The sequence below is a fragment of the Oryctolagus cuniculus genome, chromosome 5 (genome assembly GCF_051225735.1).
Source record: "Oryctolagus cuniculus isolate XC-2025 breed Fujian yellow rabbit chromosome 5, ASM5122573v1, whole genome shotgun sequence".
Classification (NCBI taxonomy): Eukaryota; Metazoa; Chordata; class Mammalia; order Lagomorpha; family Leporidae; genus Oryctolagus; species Oryctolagus cuniculus.
The window spans coordinates 114,130,190-114,154,363 of record NC_142871.1 but is presented as its reverse complement, the minus strand read 5'-3'; the positions used below and the strand labels follow the sequence as shown (position 1 = coordinate 114,154,363).

General features: G+C 34.2%; 1 protein-coding gene across 2 annotated transcripts in view; it reads left to right on the top strand.

Annotated features, from left to right (window-relative positions):
- HCRTR2 (hypocretin receptor 2) overlaps positions 1-24,174 on the top strand; it is a 112,364-nt gene that overhangs the window by 72,339 nt on the left and 15,851 nt on the right. For both annotated transcript variants that reach the window (XM_070073932.2, XM_089333078.1), the window contains exons 3-4: positions 7,136-7,379; positions 12,166-12,281. In XM_070073932.2, coding sequence (XP_069930033.2) covers positions 7,136-7,379; positions 12,166-12,281 — 360 coding nt within the window. The remainder of the gene's footprint in view (positions 1-7,135; positions 7,380-12,165; positions 12,282-24,174) is intronic.

The following is a 24,174-nucleotide window of genomic DNA, read 5'->3' as shown; positions in this document are numbered from 1 at the left end:
CTTATATATATATGTCTACTACTATATATATATATATATATGTATGTCTGCTACTCTGTAAGATACTATAATGGTATATATACCATTATAGTTTCACAGAGTATTTTCACAGTCATGGCCTTCCAGTTATTTAACTAGTGAGATAAAAAGAAATACACCATATTGGAATTTGCAAACTTAAAGAAGAAAAATATTTAAGATTTTTCTAGAGAAGTTAAATTCCAGACAAAAATAACAATAAAACTACCCAAGTTATCATAATATGCTGAACAAATGTTTTATTTCTTTGATCCATACTTTCAGCAAATTAATAAGCTAGGCTCTTTCAGTTCAAGTTATTGAAATGATGTGTTTATAAGTGGCTTCATTTCCTATTGAAGAGTTTAAGAACTGTGTTTCAAATTAGTATAGTAAATAGGTTTAATATAGGTCCTAACTCAAACTACCAGACTTGAAACCATTGCTATGACATTCATTGACTATGCAGTATTAAGCTAAATAAATAAACTCTTTAAGGTTCACCTATTTAAAGAGAATAATAATTTTAAGAAGATCCAGCTCATATGGTTGCTGTGACAATGGACTTTCAAAGTTTATGTATCTCATGGCACAGTGCTAACCCTCTGGAAAATGATTATATAATAAAAGCATAGGGTGTTAAGGAACAATAACAGCAGCATTATAAAATATTTCATTGCTCATTAGTGAAAGAAATGCTTCACTATCTACTTGCCGTTTTAAAAATGAACAGAAATGAATGTTTAGTCTAGAGATTACGACTCCCAATCAAAGTACCTGAGTTTGATTCTCAGCTCCAGCTACTGTCTCTAGCTTTCTACTAATGCAGATTCCAGAAAACAGCAGTGATAGCTGAGTAATTGAGTTTCTATCACAAGTAGGGGACTTGGATTGAGTTTCTGTTCCCAGGTTTGGCTGAGGTCCAGCTGATGGCAATGGTGGGCACTTGGCATATAAACCAGCAGATGATGTCTCTCTCTCTCTCTCTATTTCTCTGTCAATTAAATATATATTTTAAAAATAAATTCAGTGAATTGTTTTCTGATTGTTTATATAATTCTATAATCTTTGAAAATCAGATTCCCAAGATGGTAGCCACAGCCACATTTTCCAAAGAGGTCGAGTCCCTAAGGCATTTGAATGTGAGTGAAATGACAGCCACCGTCTTCTCGTCATCCCATAGACTTCCTCCACCCACCACCCCAGAACTTACTCTATCTAGTGTCCCGGACAGTCACCATAATATCTAGAAGAACAGAAAATAATCTTCCAATAATACAAATTTGAGGGATGCGATAAGTCGCTCATTACTAGAAATTATACTAATTGGGCTTTTGGAACTGATACGGTTCAAAGGAATCTTTAGCTCAATAGTTCTTCAATAACCTCTTACAAAGAGAAGTGATAATTTTTAAGGGTCAAGCATCATTTACAGCATAGAAAGTAAAATGTCATAGAAGTTATGTTTCCTGCATACATTATATATAATTATAGGGTTAGTTTGGGGCAATGTGCTAAAAATCATGAACGAATTTAAAAAAATGAACTGTACCAGATTTTTAGATAAAAAGAAATGAAAGAATAGAGAAATTATTCTCATAGAACAAAATTCAGTAAGAAACATATTTATTCTGATGGAATTTGCAGAGAGGCAGTGGGAAAATTAGACAATTCTAACATTTCACCACCTCTGTGTTTTTTTTTTTTTTTCATTTTTGAAAGAGGGAGTATGTGTGTGTCTATCTTCTTCTTTTTTTAAGATTTATTTTATTTATTTGAAAGGCAGAGTTGCAGAGAGATCATGAAAAAGAGATCTTCCATCCACTGGTTCACTCCCCAAAAGGCTACAACAGCTGGGGCTGGTCCAAGCTGAAGCCAGGAGACAGCAGCTTCTTCCTAGTTTCTCACATGGTTGAAGGGAAGTCTCTCACGTGGGTGCAGGGAACCAAGCACTTGGACTGTTTTCCACTACTTTCCCAGGTGCATTAGCAGGGAGCAGAATTGGAAGTGGAACAGCTGCCCATAAGGGATGCCAGCACTGAAGGCAGTGGCTTTACCCATTAGGTCACAATGCCAGCCTCACCTCTGTGCTAGTTCTGGAAAGCTTTGTATTTATCTTGGTTCCTGTAATCACCCAGAAGGAAATTTCATGGCTCCTATTAAGTTTCAGGATGACTCCGTTTGCCCAGACTCTTCAGCTAGCTGAGAAGATTTCATGCTCTTCCAGTGAACCAGAGAATTCCCCAGTGGTGAATGGGATAAAAATGGAGGAGTGTATCCCCTTCTAGCAGGTGCAGTGCCGTTCATCATATAGAGTAGGAATTCTGAGTCCACTATGCACAAGGAGGACAGACTGGAAGCAGCCTGTAACCACAGAGTGATGAAGGTCATAGGTAGCTCTTAAAATCACTGACTATGCTTTTGCCTGAAATGAGAGGTTGCAGTAGTCAAATTCTTTATAACTCTTTCATAGAGCACAACTTAATAGCAAGTTCTGCAGTTGAAGAGATATCCTCATTTCCTGAGAAATTTAGTCTGCTTGTCTGTAAACAGTGTCCCAATATGATAAACTTCTCAACTAGCCCTGTTCAACTCAGGCCAATGAGCAAAATATATTGAGTAACTGTAAGGCAGAATAAACTAGATTCACTCATCAACTCATGCAGTGCTACTTTTGGTGTAAAGATGTAAATTTACAAAAAGACTGCAACCTAGTAACAGCAGTATCTCCACCTTTTCAACATTTATTGTACCTTTTCCATAGAGATTTCCCAAAAGCAATGAGCAATGAAACTAGGCAATACGTCTATCATTTAATTGGAGTAGGTTTATTCCCCAGTTGTGATATTCTGAAACTGGTAGCTTTTATTCTTGATATGAAATTTGTATCTTACTGAATATTTAACATATATTACATAATGCTTGCCACCACTTAAAGTTATTTGGTTTCATTTGAGACTTCAGGCACATTTGCTAATTTGCTATGATTTATATGTTCTTCTAAAAACAATATAACTTTAGATTTATGAGTGATACACAGTAACACTTTGGCAAATTCTCAAAATATTTAAAAATATGACAATTGTAATAAAACTTAGCTGAATAAAATGATCCTTATGGATCTTTAAGAATTCTGTAATTCCAAAACCATTAACATTTGTTAGGCTGTTGGCTTAATAATTATCATGTGTTTTACTTCTCGTCCAATAACCAAGATTGATAGCAGTAGGAGATTATTTATTCATGGTGAATTTTTTTCAGCTGCAGAAAAGATTTTTCACAGGAAATTCCAGGAAAAGAACAAAAGCCAAATGAAACATGGGTGGTGTGAGCTATGCAGATAGACACGCTTCACTTTCTCAGCCATATTTTATCACCTTCAAATCTATCAGTGTCTATTACCTAGATTTTTGATTTGGAAAAATTTACATTTCCACTTTCCATGGATTTTAGGATCCTTTGAGGGACAGGTGTTATTATACAAAAGCTTAAATGCCAAATTGGGATGCCTGGATCCCATATCAGAAGGCTGGTTGGAATCTATGCTCCTCTGCTTCTGATCTAGCTTCCTGCTAATGTACCTGGGCAGGCAGCAGATGATGGCCCAAATACTTGGGTTCCTGCCACCCAGATGTAGTTCCTTGTTCATGACTTTGGCCCGACAAAGAGCTAATTGTTGGAACCATTTAGAGAGTGAACCAGAAAATTGAAGATCTCTGTCTCTCTCTGTTGCTGAACCTTTCTAATAAATAGTTTTGATGCTTTTATGTGCTCTCATAAAGTAATATTGTTTTATCCTAAATGAAATCCTCTATCTTTACTTTGTCCATAAGTTACCCATAATACAAATGAAAGACCAAATACCTGAAGGCAAAAATTCCCATTGCCTGATTACACTTCATTTATAACACATAGTCCACAGATTCACTTCTAAAATGACTTACTAAAAGATTGATTTGAGCTAATATCAGAATACACAAAAAAGGACCCAGAAGTGCATGCCTTAAGTGCTAAAGGTTAGCAAAACTCTCATTTATACACGTGATAAGATACAATTTTATACCCTCCCTCCAAAATCTTTTAAATTAGATGTTAATTGTATACTCATATTTTACACATTAAATAGTTAATATTAAGTCACTGTTTGTCAAAGCTCCATTCAATGGATTCTACTGTTAGAGTCAGCTATGCAACTTAATGGCAATGTATCCTGGGTAACTGCTGGCACTAGATACCAGTCTTTCAAGTGCACGGATATGAATTGATTACTATTACCTAATAGAATTAAGAAATATAGAGTTGGGTCATGTTACATCTCTCTCTTTCATCCAGGTTGATTAGAATTCATAAAAAATAAACTATAAAGCCTTGAACATTTCTTCTCATTGCTAGAGTGAATAAATATAAGTCCTGACCTGTAGCTATGAGAAATCAATTCTGCAGATCTACACTGCCATAGTTCTAATCCCAGTTTAGTTAAGGTATGGAGGGGCATTAGTGATTGATTTATCTGGACAGAAGAAATGGAAGTTTACAGGGTGGGAGTGAAATTATTTTGAGAAATAGAGTTAAAGGTGCTCTAAGGGAGTATGAGTCATCAACTAACCTAAGCTGTTCCAGTGGATTCTGGTCCTGTAAGCCTATACTTAAAATGAAATTAGCCTCCAATAATTTAGTAGAATTTACATTTTTACTTATCATATCTATCACTACTCTTCTCTAAAAAGCAGCCTATTCCAAAAATCTATAATTCTATGTCCAAAAATAAAAGAGAACACCTATATTGCAATTAGCATTATTATTACTATAATCGTTGTAACTAATAACAAATGCACACACTTATATGCCAGTTTTGGGCCAGGCATTTTACATTTCAATCAACTCTCCCTACCTGATTGAATGCTACTATTATACTCTTTTTATAGAGGAGATAACTGAGCAATACTGAGATTAAGTAGCTTATCTAAAATTACACACTCAGGAAGTGAGTTCAGATTCATGCCCAGGAAACCTGGTTGCCAAATTGATTGTACTCTGTTACCTCTCCCAGACAGAATCAAAGAATCAGGATTGGTAAGAATCTAACCCTGTCAAATATCCTTCATTTAAGAAACACACACACAGGCACACTCACAGTCAGCACAAGCTGTAAAGTGGGTTAGCCAATATTGTGCAGCTCGCTGGTGGAAGAACGAAAATAGATCATCCTGACATATTAGCCCCAAGCTCTTCCTGTGTTGCACTGGCTCTTAGACTCTTTCCCGTTAGTTGTAGCTATAGTCAATACATCAAATGAGAAATTCCTGTTTTAACAAGCATAGAAACTTACCTTTGGTGCATATTATGGGGTCAGCACACTAGGACATAAGAAAGAGGAAGATGTCACATCTATTACCTTAAATTGAGGCTGATCACTAATAATTGATTAAAAATATTTATTAAGTACATAATACACATCAAATTCTGAGCCAGTTATGAAAAAGAAGAAAAAAAAAACCAGAAGCATAGAAGCAGTGTATCCTGTCATGGTGAATTGTTCCAATAGAGAAAACAGACAAAATAAGCAAATTAAACAAAATCATTTACTGTGTGACATGTTCTGAAAAGAAAACAAATAAGAATTTTTGATTAAAAATAAGAGAAATGAAAACTTTTTTTATATAGGAAGAGAGAATCTTGGGAATAATATAGGTATCAATGTTTTATCCAGGAAAGGAGAACACACTAAACATAATTACATATATTGATCATGTGAGTATAGCTATGCTTAAAATGTTTCTTTAAAATTCCTACCTGAAAATTTACAGGATAGACACATCATACTATTCCCTGTAAGAGAAAGAGGTTGTTCCATTTGAGAAAAAATATATGGGTTTCTTTTTTGTTTAATTTTAAGATATGATTTCTTATATCAATAAAAAAGTCTTAAGACAAAATTGTGGAAGTAATTATTCAACAAATACCGATTATAAATTAAAATATTTGGTGTCAAGGAAATTTAAGAAGTTTTCATGGCATTTTTTCCCAAATTTGACAGGAAATAGGCATTTTTCCAATATATTCTTCCTCTTTCTGATGTTACCATGAAAGATATAGACGACACATGTGTGGATTTTTTTTAATATTCTGTATCTTGTTTTATTTCAGTTCTTTAAAAATCTTCCATAAAACTTGTAGTTCTCAGACTTTGTTCTGTGGTATCATATTTTTAGTGCTATTATAATTTTTTACTTGTCAAAATCAGTATTACTTTATTCTTAAGACTTTTTATGAAGGAACTTTAAAGAGTTCATAGTTATATTTTTCATTCAGAGTTCAGAGTTATATTTTTAGTGATTTTAAAAATAATTTTTAAAATTTTTCCTTATTTGCCTCATATTATACACACATGCTATTTTTGAAAACAGATATTAATATGACATGAATCGAAGAGTGAAGGAAGTATGTTTTTAAGTAAGGGTACAATTCAGTGAAGAAAATATTTATAAATAGCTATATACCAAATAATATGACATCCACGCATTTTATGCTACATATTGCATATGTAATATATATATATTTATTAACTTCCACATATCAGAGAAAACATGTGGAATTTATCTTTCTGTGTCTGGTTAATCTCAATTATTCCAGTTATCTCCACTTCCATGCCTTTCATTGCAAATGTCAAGATTTCATTCTTTTTATCACAGAGTAATATTCCATCCCATTTATATACTACACCTTCTTTATCCAGTCATCAGCTGATGGACATCTAGGTTGATTCCACATCTTTACCATTGTGAATTTAGCTGCAATATACATGTGAGTCCAGGTATCTCTTTCATATGCTGACTTCACTTCCTTTGGATATATTCCCCAAAATGGGACAGCTGAATCACATGGCAGATCTATTTCAGTTTTCTGAGAAAGCTCCATGCTGTTTTACATAATGGCTGCACTAATTAGCATTTCCATCAACAGTGTATTAGGATTCCCCTTTCTCCACATCCTCACCTTTTGACAGCTTTGAATTTGTTTACCTACTGTGACCATTTTTCTAATGCAGTAAAGACAATGAGTGATCCTTTTGACACCTGATGCTTCTCTTGTACTATGTTCCTTCTCCATTCTCTAGACTGTGTCAGTGTCTGTGTCTGTTCTCACACTGAGCTGCATCGCCTTAGATCGATGGTATGCCATCTGTCATCCTTTGATGTTTAAGAGCACAGCCAAACGGGCCCGGAACAGCATTGTCATCATCTGGATTGTCTCCTGCATCATAATGATTCCTCAGGCCATCGTCATGGAGTGCAGTACCATGCTCCCTGGCTTAGCCAATAAAACCACTCTCTTCACAGTATGTGATGAGCGCTGGGGAGGTAAGTACATTTAAGCCCATGAGCTTTCATTTCTATTACAGCTACAAACTGAAAGTTCGGATTTTCATAGCCACCATAAAATAGGGCTTATATAGTTTATTGGCACTTATAATTCAGTTGCAAAAATATGAAAACCAAGTTAAAACCCAAAATCATGTCTTTTGGAAAATCTATTTGGACTGATTTCTAGCTTTCATATTTTTCAGATAGTCAATGGAATGAAGAGCTTATTTTATAATGTAGACTTAGTCATGTTAGGTTTTCTTAAATTTCCAGAAATACAAATTTAAATATGTAGAAAGTTTACATTATTTGTTCAAGATTATGAAGTAAATATGTACATTTAAATCAAAACTTCCAACTCAAAAGTTAGGATTTTTTTAAATTTATAGAGAGGGTAATTAGATAACATATATTACTTAATATATGTGAGTATGTTTTCTCTAAGGTATTTTAGTAATTAATTTCATTTATGTATACATGATATATAACTTGCATTTATAAATTTTCATTATGTTGCTATGAATAATCAAGTAGCATTAACCTGAGAATCTTGTCATTTATTATGATTTATTATATTAATCCTGTCATTTATTATGATTAAGTAGGCACATTCTATTCAATTACCTTTGAATAATAACTATATACACATAGAAGTTTTTGTAACTCTAGTATTTTATTATTTAACTCTATCATGAAAATTTTCTTGAAAATAAACCACAAGTATTGCTGAATACCTTAACATCGAACTCAGTCTAAATACTTAAATACTTTAGAAAAGTAATTAAAGTGATTTTATATAGTCCATGTTTACTTACAATGTTTAGAGAGGCTTTTATGATGTGGCATTAAATTAATCTGTTTTTTATTATTTTATATTGATTTTGACATTAATAACTTAATAGCTTAAAAGCCTTCTTCATAGCTTCTTAATGTTTGTTTTTTGAATTCCATGTGTACGAGAACTCTTTAAAAAATTCAAAAATTACATACCCTAAAAACTACACATGGATTTCAGAAAATTTTGGGCACCAAAGCAAATCTGACCTTTGATTCCATTACTCCATGAATTTGAGTTTTTCTACATGTTTTGCTCACTCTTTACTTGAGCACATATATTCATATTTCTGCAAGTTTAGATTTCTTCCAAAAATTTATTCCCAATTTTTTTTTTGTTTAAAGATTTGTTTGTTTATTTGAAAGTCAAGTTAAAGAGAGAGAGAGAGACAGAGATCTTACATTTGCTGATCCACTCTCCAGAAGGCTGTAACACCAGAGCTGGGCCAGACCAAAGCCAGAAGCCAGGAGCCAGGAACCAGGAGCCACATCCAAGTCTCCCACCTAAGTAGCAAGGGCACAAACATTTGGGTTATACGCTGCAGTTTTCCCCTGGCCATTAGAGGGAGCTGGAGATCACATATGGGATATCCCTATCCCAAGCAGCAGCTTTATCTGGTATGCCACAATGCTGGCCCCCTTTCTTTCATGAATGGTTTGTAAATGCATGATTCCACAAGATAGAACCTATTGAAAGGAAAGCATCTCTCTTTTCCCAAGCACAATCAAAGGAACAATGGTCTCATTACTAATTCATCAGTATTTAAGGAACACTTGTTGTTTGTCAAACACTGGTCTGGATGCTGGGAATTAATAATATATCTCCTGCTGAATCTTACTGACAAATTGTTCTTTGGTAGCTAAAAAATAAAAGTGGAGTCCTTTTTGACAGCCAAAGCAATCATAATCTGGCATATTGTAAGATTTTAAAATTGATTAAAATATATGTACATGTATCCACTAGAACATTTACTAAAAACACCATTAAAAAAGATAACGCTATTAAAGATTCAGGTAAATTATGTAAGTAGTTTAATAAATGTTCCTGTAAGGAAAAGGGGTGCACACATAGAAGGCAGGGCCTGATTGTGTGCCTAGACTCAATTGAGCGAGTGGAGGAAAACAGGTTTGATAGGTTATGACAGTCCAAATTGAATATTGGGAAATAATATTTCTGCCCATTTAGTCTCTGATAAGGTTAGCATGAAGAAGAAATATTCATAATTTTCAAAAAATCAGGTTAACATGCTACTGAATAATGGACTTTAACTTGTGTGAGTGAAGTGAAATTTTGCCTATTTAATACATGATAATACTATTTAATCTTTGATTTCAGGCTAAAGATCCACATTTGTTCTTCATATATGCCAGGATTTATTTAGAATGGGCCTGTTTATCATCTGAGTAGAGACACGGATTTTTAGTAGATGTCAATCTTCAAAATGGAAGTTAACTAATTAAGGTTATTCTTAAGGGAAACAAATTTGATAAAGCTATATTCTAGGTCATACATAAATGTCTTAAAATATATGGGAGACACTGCTTATCAAGTATAGAAAAATACCAAAGGTATCTTTAACAAACACAATTAAATTTTCAGTGATATATCTGGATTTTCAATTACCTTAGACTGTAAGCATGAAATGAGGGATTTAAGATGATCATGTTTCCCCAATTATCTATTATAATCTCCTTATGAAAACACAATCTATGCTATCCTGGAAGAACAATTTTCTTGAACAACTTTTCTCCATGTAAGTGTTCATTCTTACAATATTCACTTAGCAGTCAAGTGCATAGTTTTCCAACTATTTATACACATGCCAACCACAAAAAACTCCCATCTGTTCAAAACTCCAAACCATTATCACAATGATAACATGCTGAAGAGAGAGAAAATTACCTATCACATCTATCTTCTCCTGTCACTCAATTTAGTCTGAGGCAGGCATCAGAGCTTCACAGGTAGGTAAGTGTTAAAGACATTTTTTTATTTGCAAAGTTCATGTGACACTTTCTTCAATACAAATAAAAGTTCCAAGCCACTCAGGTGCCTGGGAAGTGCTGAGGTCACCTACCGGTTCCATTGAAACTGGCCCACCACATATTGCTCAAGTGTAGCACTTCAAAGGGAAAATCTATTTGTTTTTCCTTCAGTTGGGCTGCTTGGATTCTACAACGTTTTATGTAAGTGGCCTGCTGGTACAGGATAAACTTGAAAGGAAGTTAGAAACTGATGACATAGGTGAGTGCATCCTGGGCCAGAGAGAGGATAAAAATGACAACTCAGATTGGTCTCTTAGACCACTTAGCAGCATATGCACTCTGCTTTTCCTTTTGAAGATTTCAGTGGAGAAAAATGTCTATTCTGAGAAAGCTGACAGCGATTTACAAGGAAGAATACAGAAAATAATGTGCTCAAACACAATTGACTCTGGGAGACAAGGCTATGGAATCTAGATTGTGGAGGATATTAAACTTGTGGATATTTTTAAAATGCATTCAGTAAGAGATAAATGCTTTAATAAGTATTACTGATTACTAAGGTCATTGTTAATCCTGACTATAAGTTGCCCTTAACACAAATTTTATCTCATAAGCAAGCCTTTATCCTCCTATTCACTTTTCTGATGTAATGAAAAGAATAAAATGCATGGAACTGATAGCTTTACCTCTCAATAACTGCATGAAACTAACACCTTGCCAAAATCAAAGGCAAAATAAAGGATTTAATTTTTAGAAATACAAAGCAAAATTTGTTTTGTTATCAATAAATTAGACTCATATTGAATTATTGGATGTAGTATCCATGGAATCTATGCAGAGTTTGTTGTTTCTTGTTTTACGTTGTAGTATAAGTAGATGGTCTACTGTAATGAATTCAAATGCTAGCTTAAGGAAAATGATTTCTAAATCATTTTAAAGTCAATAATAGACATAGTCTAGAAATACTAGAATATTAATTTGATACAACTTAGAAGTTTAAGTCTCTGCCTAAAGAGGCAACATCCCATTTGGACGCTGGTTCGAGTCCCAGCCACTGTACCTCCAATCTAGCTCACTGATAATGTGCCTAGGAAAGCAGCAGAAGATGGCCCAAGTGCTTGGGTCCCTGCACCCACGTGGGAGACCTGGATAAAGCTCCTGGCTCCTGGCTTCTGCCTGGCCTGACCCTAGTCGTTGTGGCCATTTGGGGTGTGAACCAGTGGATGGAAGACTCCTTTCTCCCTCTCTCTCTCTCCCTCTCTCTCTCTCCCTCTCTCTCTCTCCCTCTCTCTCTCTCCCTCTCTCTCTCTCCCTCTCTCTCCCCCTCTCTTTCTCTCTCTCTCTCCCTTCTCTCTCTGTATCTCTGCCTTACAAATAAATAAATACATCTTAAAAAAAAAATGACGCAAAACTTTTAATGAATTGATTGGTTCTCTATTAACTGCCTAATGCATAATAGGTACCTTTTGTGTATTTTAGATTTAAAAATAAAAAAGCACTATAATCTAATTGTGTTTTTGTGAATAAGTGACATGGATATAAACAAAAAAATCCATACTGGATTGAAATTAACTTCAAATATCCCTAAAACTCTTTCCTCATGTGTACAATCATTTACAAGCACAGACATGGCAAGCTTAAAGAACTTTGAGTAAGTGCCTATAAGTTAACAGAAGGAACCACTGGTTGTATTTACTTTCTCCAGATGTTGCCACATTTGTATTTGGAGGTAAAATTAGGAACAGCCTACCAGTTCTTGGGGAATTTATATTCTAGTAAGGAGAAGTAATAAGTAAGCAGTTAAATACTGTAGAGTATTTAACATGAGAATGTAGTGTATAAAACATGCCAAGGGAATCACATAAAGTATAAATTTTTACTTTGAAAAATGTTGATAGATATGTCTGTTAAAATATTCATCCATTGTAACAGGAGATTGCATTGTTTTCAATTTTCATCATAGGTGACATTTACCCCAAGATGTATCACATTTGTTTCTTTCTGGTGACATACATGGCACCACTGTGTCTTATGGTGTTGGCTTATCTACAAATATTTCGTAAACTCTGGTGCCGACAGGTATGTAAATTCCAATAATTTGGTTGTTGTTTCCTTTAGAATATGATAAAAAAAACAAAATTTGGGAATTTATTGAACAAACAAGATATGTGCAACAAATGATTGTGATTTCTTCTTATATCAAGGCCCTCACCATGGAAATATGTCGACTATTTTTTAAAGTGGTATTTAGGTAATGAATTTTATGACCTGAAACAGGCCTTTAAATTTATAACCAAATTTAAATCTGTGATTAATTGACTTGACTTTTGTCTATGAAGAAAATTATTAATGAAAAGTAGCAAATAAAAATCCTTCAAAATTTCCTGAGACTAGAAGTCTAAAAGATTATATTTTTGATGAGATTTATGTAACACATTTTACTGTACAGGTTAAATCTACTCTTGAATTTTTTTTATTTTTTAAGTTAAGGAATCAGGTAGAATTGTGAATTCTTAAAACTGTTTTTAGTTTTGAACTGGGATTATTGCAACTGGTTAGATTATTCTGCTATGTCAGTGAAGGTTTGTACTAATCTGCTCAATTATTCAAGCATCAAACATTTATCATGTAGCTTTTGCATACATATCTTACAAAATTTAAAAGTCATTGACAAATTCAAATTACATAGGGGGGCATAGTCAGTTGCAGGGTAGAAGTCACCTTCATAAATATAATAAGGAACAGAGAATCCAAATAAGATGTAATGAAGGAGTATTTAATCCAAGGCAGTTGGCATTTAAGTTGAACCTTGATGATTCAATAAAAATCACCTACAAATATATGCAGTGGATTTTAAAGGTACAAAGAATATAGCTCAGGCCGCCGCCATGGCTCACCAGGCTAATCCCCCGCCTGCAGCGCCAGCACCCCGGGGTTCTAGTCCTGGTTGGGGCACTGGATTCTGTCCCAGTTGCTCCTCTTCTAGTCCAGCTCTCTGCTGTGGCCTGGGAAGGCAGTGGAGGATGGCCCAGGTCCTTGGGCCCTGCCACCCGCATGGGACACCAGGAGGAAGCACCTGGCTCCTGGCTTCGGATTGCGCGCTGGCCGCAATGCACCAGCCATAGTGGCCACTTGGGGGGTGAACCAACGGAAAAAAGAAAACCATTCTCTCTCTCTCTCTCTCTCTCTCTCTCACTGTCTAACTCTGCCTGTCAAAAAGTAAAAATAAAAAAAAGAATATAGCTCAGCCTCATGTAGTCTGTAAATTGTATCCTAAAATGCCACAATTCTTGACGATGCTTTTCTTCCCTTCTCTAATCTTATTGCTAGTTCTTTGTGCTTAGTATGCTTGTGTAAAGCTATGCCATTACTGTTTCCTCTGACATATTTTATCCAACTGAAAAGATTGACTAGAGTCACATTAATTCATTAAAAGGATTTCACAAATTTTTATTTAATCTTTGAGTGTGGAGTTTTATTTGACTTTTATTCAACCCATGCTATTCAAACAATTTTTGAAGAACAAGCAGCACTTGTATTTTCTAACTTTATAGTCACATAATGTCAAAATGTTCCCTTTTTTCTATTTTTGAAAAGCAGACATTTATTTAATTACTTTGTAAGTATTATCAGAGGCAATATTTATTAGCATTCTGTTTCTCAAATCTTTAACTAAAAAGCAAATGTGGACTACTAAAAAATATGAATGATAATTTTCTACATCCCAATTACAGTGTTCCCAGCACTCCCCATACACTCATGAGCCAATGTTTTAGAGTGTTTGTCATTGTGATATCCCACATCCTGGTATCTATTATTGTACCCATCAGTTTTCACTAGGTTATTATATGGTGAACAAAAAGTAGTTTGCAACAACAGTTCTCTCTCACTCCTATTACAGTGGTGAGGATCATGAAGAAGGGAAGTATTCTTCTCTGACAGAATACTTTGTAAGTCACAAGTTGATGAGTTATTCTTATAAACTGGAGATAGATAATCTGGAATGAAAAACTACAGATAAACACAACTTCATTTGCCCAAGTGTATGAATGCAAATCCTGACTCCGTCACTTAACAGTTACATGAATTATGTCAATCATTTAAATTTTAAATTCCCTTTCCTCTCTTTTATCATCTTTTTTCCTAAAGATTTATTTACTAATTTATTTTAAAGGTAATTATAGATAGAGGAGAGAGAGAGAGAGAGAGAAAGAGAATGCATTCATCAACTAGTTAACTTCTAAAATGGCTGTAACTGTTGGGACCAGGCTTGGCCAAAACCAGGAGCCAGGAACTCCATCCAGTTCTCCCACATGGGTGGCTGATGCCCAAGTACTGTGGCTATCTTCTGCTACTTTCCCAGGCATGTTAGCAGGGAGCTTGATAAGAAATGGAGTGTCCAGGACTTGAACTGGCACTCTGATATGAGTTGCAGGCATCACAAGCAACACATAGCTTTGCAACACAACACCTACCCCTCTTTCATCATCTTTAAAATACTGTGGCATATGATCTGCCTCAGACTTGCTATATGCATTAGATTAATTAATTCAATTGTCTAAAACACAGAAAGTTTCCATTTAATATTTTAGTAGTATCTGTGTTATTTGATTTTTTAACTAGTTCAGCTAATATTTCTAAAAAAACAATCCTGCATTGCATTGAAGTTTGTTATTTTTTTAAATAGGCCTCTTTATAGCATTTTTATATTTATGTAGTTAGTTAGTTGAACTTTAGCTGTTCCCATTCTCTGGCTCATTTCACAAATGCCCACAACAGCCAGGATGGGGTCAGGCTAAGCAAGAGACCAGGAACTCAATCAAAGAAGGTGGCAGGGATCCAAGTACTTGAGCCATTGCTTGCTGTCTTGCAGGGTGTACCTTAGCAGGTAGGTAAAATAGAGAACAGAGATGCAATTCAAACCCAGGAGTTCCAATATGGGATGCTGTTGATCTGATTGGAATCTTAAGCAATAAGCCAAACATGGCACATTTAATCGGAATTGTAATGGTTTTGTTATTTGTTTCCTCTAGTTATTAAGATAAAGACACTTTCGTCTTTATATCCCTTCAATTAACCATGGTCAGAACATGTCAGGAGCTCAATATTTGCTTTATAAGCAAAAAATAAATAGAAGAATAAGAGAAGTTCTGTGAAAGTTTATAAAGAATGACATAAGAAAATTCATTGCCCAGATACTCAAAGAAAAGTTTTGAGAAAAACTGGAATTTGAAAAAAATGCTTTGATGGGGAAAAATGATTTAATGAGCAAGTAGAAATAAAGACATTTTAGAGTCAGATAGAGATTTTCACTGAGAATTTTCATTATTAAGAGTGTATTCAATCTCCATGTATTTCTAGCTAGTGTTCATTAAATATATATATACATATATATATATAATGCATACTATTCAATTTACAAGTTGACCAACCTTTAACACTCTTTGAAGCTTTTATATTGGTCTGTTTCTTGTCACTGTAACCCCAAAACTTAGTATCTTACACAGAAAAATTATTCCAAAACTGTTTGTTGAGTAAATGCTGACTACTAAATCCCAAACAATTTATATTTCCATTACTGATGCTTGTAGTTGCCAATTTCCCACACTCTAACAGAAATTTAAAATTGTGCTGCAGATTTAGAAGTAATCTACATTCTTTTGACATGTTGTCCTGCTTAGTCCAAGTCACATGGTTCAGAAGATTTGCAGCAAAATGCCTGAGCTGTGAAACTGAAAACATTTACAACCCATTGGAATGGAAAATGGCAAGTTTAGCTGAGTTCACTTTTGCAGGCACAATAAAAGTAAATTAACCCCAAATGGGTAATTATGTAGAATTCTGCTTGAGCAACTCTCAGTTTCCAACTGTTAGTGTCTATAAACAGGATTGTAAGGCAATATGTGTGCAATAGGCTATATCAAGTGAGCCATCAACTGAAGAACCTGTCCTATTTGCGTTAAATTACAGAGATCCATGAAATCTGTTGTATACTTTTAAATTAGTATGTATAAGATTATTAGTGATCACATTTTGTGCCCTTGTTTGACTTCCTGAAGAACTTTAAGCTTCACTCAAGGAATTAGTTAATGCTTTGCTTAATCAATTTTTAAGTTCTCTCATTGAAAGTGTGTCTCAGAATTCTATCAAAAAACCCTACAGACAACTCTGTAAAACTCATCTTTTTAAGAACTTTTTATTTTTTTATTTATATAAGGTGTACAAATTTTATGTTTTATATATACAGATTTAGGGCCACAGTGATATTTTGTCACTACCCTCCATCCCACCCACATTTCCACCCTCCCACCTCCTTGCTTTCTTATTCTTTCTTTGAATTTTTATAAAGACACACTTTCAGTTTATTTAATAATCATAAGCTTAATTCTCACTAAGTAAAAATTCAAAAAAATAGCAACACCACTGTTACTCAACAGTATAGAAATGGGCTATAAGCATATATATATATATATATATATATATATGAATTACATTTTTTGTACTCTATCAATTACCACAGATCAGGGAAAACATGATATTGGTATTTTGGAGACTAATTTATTTCACTAAGCATAATGGGTTCCAGTTGCATCCATTTTGTTGCAAAAGACAGGATTTCATCCTTTTTTTAATGGCTCTAAGTAGTATTCCATATTGTATATACACCACAATTTCTTTATCAAGTCATCAGTTGATGAACATCTGGGTTGATTCCATAAATTTGCTATTGTGAATTGAACTTCAATAAACATGATGTTGTTTTCTTTGGGTAAATTCCCAGGAGGGGATTGCTGGGTCATACAGTATATCTATTTTGAGTTTTCTGAGGTACCTCCGTAATGGCTGTACTGATTTACATTCCCACCAACAATGTAGTACGTTACATTTTCCCCTAATCCTTGCCAGCATGTATGTATGTATATAAGTATTTATTTATTTATTTATTTATTATTTGATTTCCATATGAGAGCCATTTCAACTGGGGTTGGAGGTGAAATATTGCAATTTTGATTTGCATTTCCCTGATGGCTAGTGATCCTAAGCATTTTTTCTTGTTCCTGTTGCTATTTGCATTTCATTCTTCGAAAAATGTCTGTTCATGCCCTGTGCCCGTTTCTTAACTACATTTTTGTTTGTTTATCTGTTTGCTTTTGTTGAGTTTTTTTGAACTCTCAATAGATTTTAAGTATAAATCCCTTATCGGTTGCATAGTTGGTAAATATTTTCTCCCATTCTGTTGGTTGCCTCTTTATTTGGTTGAATGTTTCTTTTGCAGTGCAAAAGCTTCTTAGATTGATGTAATCCCTTTTATCTATTTTTTTAAATGTCTGGTTTTCTGGGGTCTTTCCAGGAAGTCTTCGCTAAAGATAATGCCTTAAAGAGTGTCCCTGAGGTTTTCCTCTAGTAATTTGATGGTATCAGGTTGTAGATTCAGCTCCCCGATCCATTTTTAGTTGATTTTGGTATACAATGTAAAGTAGGGATCTCACTTCTGCATACAGAGAACCAATTTTCCCAGCATGATTTATTGAAGAGACCATTCTTTCTCTAGGGATTGATTTTAGCTCCTTTGTCAAAATAGTTGGTTGTGGATACATGGAGTGATTTCTGTGGCTTCTATTTAGTTACATTTGTCTCCTAGTCTATTTTTGTGCCAATCTCTGGTTGTTTTGATTATAACTGCCCTGTAGTATGTCTTTAAATCTGGGATTTAAAGCTTTTTGTTGTTGTTGTTGCTTTTTAAGATTGCTTTAGCTTTTCAGGATTGTCTGTGTTTCCATTGGAATTTTAGCATAATTTTTTTTTTAGATCTGAAAAGGATGTTATTGGTATTTTCATTGGTATTGCAATGAATGTGTAAATTGCTATTGGTTGTAAGGACCTTTTGATGATGTTAATTCTTTCAATCCACAAACAGAATTTTTCACCCTTTTCATGTATCTTCTTTTATTTCTTTCTTTAATATTTTATAATTTTCACTATAGAAATCTTTCACCTGCTTTGTTAAATTTATCCAAGCTACTTAATTTTTGTGGATTTTTTGGAATGGTACTGACCTTACAATTTCTTTCTCAGATATGGCACTGTCAGTGTATACAAAGGCTATTGATGTTTGCATGTTGATTTTATATCCTGGAACTTTACCAAACTCTCTTATGAATTCCAATAGTTTCAGTGGAGTCTTTTGGTTTCCCTATATGTAGATTCATGTCATCTGCAAGCAGGGATAATTTGACTTACTCTTTTCCAATTTGTATTCTTTAGATCTTTTTTTTCTTGCCTAATGGCTCTGGCTAAAACTTCCAGAATTATATTGAAAACCAATGCTGGAAGTAGACATCCTTGTCATGTCCCAGGTCTTAGTGGAAACGCTTTTACCCACTCAATAGGATGGTGGCTATATGTTTGTCATATATTTCCTTGTTTGGGTTAAGGAATATTCTATACCCAATTTACTTAAGATTTTTATCATGATAAGATGTTGTATTTGATCCAGTGCTTTCTCTTCATCTTTTGAGATAATCACATAGTTTTTATTTTCCAATTTCTTTGTGTAATGTATCATTGTTATTGATTTGTGAGTGTTGAACCATCCCTGCATACCAGACACAAATCACAGTTGGTCTGGGTGAATGATCTATCTGATGTGTTGTTGTCTTCAATTAGCTTGTATTTTGTTGAGTATTTTTGCATGTATATTCATCAGGGTTATTGGTCTATAGTTCTCTTTCTATGTTGGATCTTTTTTGGTATTGGAATTAAGGTGATACTGACCTCACAGAAAGAGTTTGAGAGAATTCCCTACCTTTAAATTGTTTTGAATAATTAGAGAGGAATTGAAATTAGTTCTTTAAAAGTTTGGTAGAATTCAGCAGTGAAGCCTTCAAGTCCTGAGCTTTTCGTTGATAGCAGGGTCTTTTTCACTGACTCAATCTCCATCTAAATTATTTGTCTGTTTAAGTTTTCTCTGTCTTCGTGACTTATTTTTGGTAGAGTGTATGTGTCCAGAAATCTATCTATTTCTTCTGTATTTTACAATTATAGCTGTTTTGTAGTAATTCCTGATGGCTCTTTTGGTTTCTTTGGTGTCCATTGTACCCCTCTGATTTTATTAATTTGCGTTTTCTCACTTTTTATTTTTAGTTAGTTGGTACAATAATGTATCAATTTTATTTTTTTCAAAAAAACAGGTCTTCATTTCACTGATCTTTTGTATCTTTTTTGAATCTCATTTTCATTTATTCTCTAATTTTAATAATTTCTTTCCTCTTGCTAATTTTGGTTATGGTTTGTTGTTGTTTTTCAAAGTCCCTGAGATGCATTGATAGCTCACACATTTGATGCCTTTCCAATTTCTGTATGTAGGTACTAATTGCTATAAATATCCTTCATAATACTGCTTTTGCAGTATCCCAAAGGTTTTGATATGCTGTGCTATAATATTCATTCATTTCCAGGAATTGTTTCTTTCCATATTTATTTCTTCTATTACCTACTGTTCATTCAGGAGTACACTGCTCAGTCTACATGTATTTGCATATTTTCTGGATTTTGTGAAGTTGTTAATTGCCAGCTTTATTCCATTGTGGTCATAAAATGATACATTTTATTTCTTTTTTTTGAATTTGTTTAAATTTGCTTTATTCCCAGGTATATGGTTTATCCTAGAGAAAGTTCCATGTACTGTTGAATAGAATGTGTATTCTGCATCTCTGTGAAGAAATATTCTTTAAATATCAATTAGGTCCATTTGGTCAACAGTGTAAAATTTCTTAGTCATATGCATATGAGCCACTGTATCCTGTACTTGCCTTTTAAGATGGTGCTTTCTCCCTGCTATTCACCTGGAACCCTTTTGTTCAGGGTGATAGGAAGCCTGCAATGTTCTCTTCAAAGGGTTTAGGTAGGCACCCTGCCCCCATCTAGTGTTCCAGGTCAGACTGAAAGTCTATGTGGCTCACAGGGTTCTCCCTCAGGCAATATCACCAATGACATGAGCTGTCACAGTCTCCTCTGATTCCTCTTTAAGAAGCAAGAACTTTTTAAAATCATAGCATGCTTGGCCCTGTATCAAGCATTCTTCCCAGTTCTGTGCCTTATATAATTCAACTCTTAAGCATCAGTCATCAAGTGACTTAGGTTAATTTATTCCAAAATATGTGTTAAGTACTTACTATTTATCTGGTATTAAATGTAGCACTAGTAATAAAACGTAATAAAAACCACAATATCTTTTTATTTAAATACTAATTTATTTATTTTAAAAGGGGGAGTTACAGAAAAACAGACACAGAGAGAGCCATCTTCTATCCACAGGTTCACTCCGCATATGGCCACAATGGCTAGGGATGGGCCAGGTCACAGCTGGGAGCCAGGAACTTCATCCACGTAACCACATGGATGGCAGGGTCTCAAATACTTGAGCCATCTTCTGCTTCTTTTCTCAGGCCATTAGCAGGAGCTGGATCAGAAGTGGAGAAGCTAGGGTTTGAACCAGCACTCATATGGATTGACAGCATCATAGGTAGTGACTTTGCCTGCTACACCACAATCTACTCCCCAACTACTTTTAATGGACTTACTCTTCTCAGCTTTTACCACAGTCTCCTTTGATGACATTCATTGTTCAAAATTCTTCATCAAAAATAATTTAAATAATAATAAGTTGAAGACAAATCAGTCTAGCTTGAGGAAGTGAATAGCAAAATATAATTGCAAAGAAGGAATCAGGAACATAGTAACTCAAATCCATGCAAAGAAACAAACACTAATAAAAGTAGTAATAAAGGTAAATAGAAATAAATAGTACAAACATTTTTGTTTCTAATTTTTTCCTTCCATGTCTGAATTAAAAGACAATTGTATGAAAATTTGGCTATAAAACTGTGAAGATATGATGTATAAATATGTAATTTCAATGAAGGAAGAGGGAATGCAACTATATTAGGGCACACTTAAAGCATGCCATTAAAACTAAGTTGGTATTAATTCAAAGTATTGTTTAGATTAAGTTGTTCTTTGCATTCCCAATTGTAACCATTTAGAAAATATTTTTAAATAGTAAAAGAAAAAAGGGAATTAAATCTAATTTCATTAAAATATCTAGCTGACACAAACTCAAACTAAAGCATTAATGGAGGAATAGAGATACACAGCAGATACTATACAGAGAAAACAATTAAGAAAATGGAACATATAAATTATACCTCTTCAATTACATTAAACATAAATGAAAGAAACATTCCAATAAAATTAAATAGATTGGAGAAACAGGCAAACCAACCAATCAACAACAACAAAAAATTGATCTCACTTTATGCTATATATAAGAGACACAGATTATGCTTAAAAGTACAAGTAGATGAAAAACAATCAAACCAGAAAAAGATGTTCTAGGCAAACGATACCTAAAAGACAGCTGAAGTAGGAAAACTGTTAGCAAAAGAGATTTTAACAAAAATATTGCCACAGATAGAGAGGATAGTTCACAATGATGAAATCCATTAGGAAGTTGTAAAATTATAAACATATGCACTTAACAACTGAAATGCAAAATACAACAGACAAAATCTAATTGAATTATAGCAATAAATACACAATTCAATAATTACAGTTGATAAACTCATGGGGCACTAAATAAAAAAGCTTTGAGAAAATACAGGATTTTAACAAAATTACCAACCACAGAACATAGCTGATATCTATAAAACATTACTTAAGGGAATCGAGTTTATAATCAACTAATAAACTCATGTATATGCTCACTTGATTTTTGAGAAGGGTTCCAACATGTTTCATGGAGTAATCATAGCCTCGTCAGTAGACGGTGCTAGCCCATCTGTCTGTCAACATGCAGAAGAATCACATTGAACGCCCATCCCTCCTTCACACACACACACACACACACACACACACAAAGACTTCCCACTTCACATCATACTAACAATTTAACTCAAAATGAATCATAAACTTAAATATAAGGGCTAATACTAGAAATAAATCCCAGAATAAAACAGGAGTAAATCACTATGACTTTGGTTTAGGCAAAATGTTCTTACATATGACAACAAAAGCAAAAACAAAATGACAAAATAAGTAAATTAGACATTATCAAAATTAAAACTTTTGTGTTTCAAAGTATATCATGAATAAAGTAAAAAGACAACCCAAAGAATGACAGAAAGTACTGGCAGATCATATATCTGTTCAGAGGTTTGTATGTAACAGAATATGCAACAATTCTTAAGAATCAACAACTGAAAAAAATAAACTAATTAAAATTGGGCAAAGAAGGTTAAGTTTGACCTAGCACTTAAGGTAAGGGTTAAGACAAACACATACCATATTAGAGTGCTTAGATGTGAGTTCTTGGTCTTCTCCCAATTCTAGATTCCTGTTAATGTACATCCTGTGATACAGCAGGTGATGGATTAGGTAGTTGGGTATCTGCCACCCATTTGGGAGACATGGATCAAATTCCTGGCTCCTTGATTTTTTTCTGGACCAGCATCAGCAATCGCTGACATTCAGAGAGTGAATCAGCATGTGGAAAATCTCTCTCTCTTTCTCTTCCCCTCTCTCTAAAGTAAATAAATAAAATCTGATAATAAGTAGGCGAAGATGGAGCAGGAGTCTAGCCTACTGGTAAAGAGCCCTGTGGTTCCACAATGGAGTGCCTGGGTTCTCCTGAGAGTTCCTGGCTCCAGCTCCTGGTGACAGCTTGTTGCTAATGCAGACTCTGGGAGGCAGCAGGTGATGGCTCATGTAATTGAGATCCTGCCACCCATGTTGGAACCTGGACTGAGTACCTGGCTCCTGGCTTTGGTTCATGCTCAGACTCAGCCTTTGTTAGGCATTTGTGGAGAGTATGGGGGCAATCTCTCTTTCTTTCTCTTTCTCTCAAGTAAAAATACATTAATAAACTATATTTTCAAAAAATAAACAAAGATTTGAAAATAACTTCTCCAAAGAATATACCCAAATTGCTAACAAATATTTTTAAAAAAAGATGTTCAACATCATTAAACATTAGAGAAATGCAAATAAAAACTGCAATGGCGCACCTTTTGACATTCAGTAAGGACTATTAAAAATAAAAATGGAAGAGAATAACAAATGGTGATGATGTGGAGAAATTGAAATCTCTATACATTGCCTGGTGGGAATACAAATGATACAGTTACTTAGAAAGGCAATTTCACAGTGCTTAAACATCTTAAGCAATGAATTTAACAAGTGGCTTATAATTATGATCTATATCTCCATCAGAACTGAAAATGTATCCATACAAAAATGTGTATGAGTGTTCATACCATCACAACACATAGTAGCCAAAAATGGGAGAAAGCTTTAATGAGTGTCTATCAGTGGATGGATAGATTAAAATAACTGGTATATGCACACAATAAAATATTATTCAGGTGTAAAAGGGTATGGAATATTATATTATACAGGTGAGTCTTGAAAACTTTATGGTATGTGAAAGGAGCTAAACAAACATATATGATTCTGCTTATATGAAATACTGAGAATAGGAAAACTGATAGAGCCAAAGTTTCATGCTTGACAGGAGCTGCAGGATTGGACAATGGGAAATGACTGCTAATGAATCTGGAACTCCTTTTTAGGGTAAGGAATATCTTCTGGCATCAGAAGACAACAGTGTAGTGATTGCACAACTCTGTGAATATACTAAAATCCACTTAGTTGTACTCCTTAAATGGATAAATTTATGGTATGTTAATTATATCTCAATAAATCTGTTTTTATAAAGGAAAGAACAGCAAATGATGAATACGTTCAAGTAAAAAAAAAAATTAAAAGGCGGAGGGAATGTCTTTTAGAAAATTCTGCTGTAACTGCTGGGACAAAAAGCCAGGTTAATCATATGATCTGACATGATATAAGGAAAGTGTTTAGTGGGGACTCTCCAGGATTTGTTTATTAGTAATATTTTAAGGTTGATAGACGT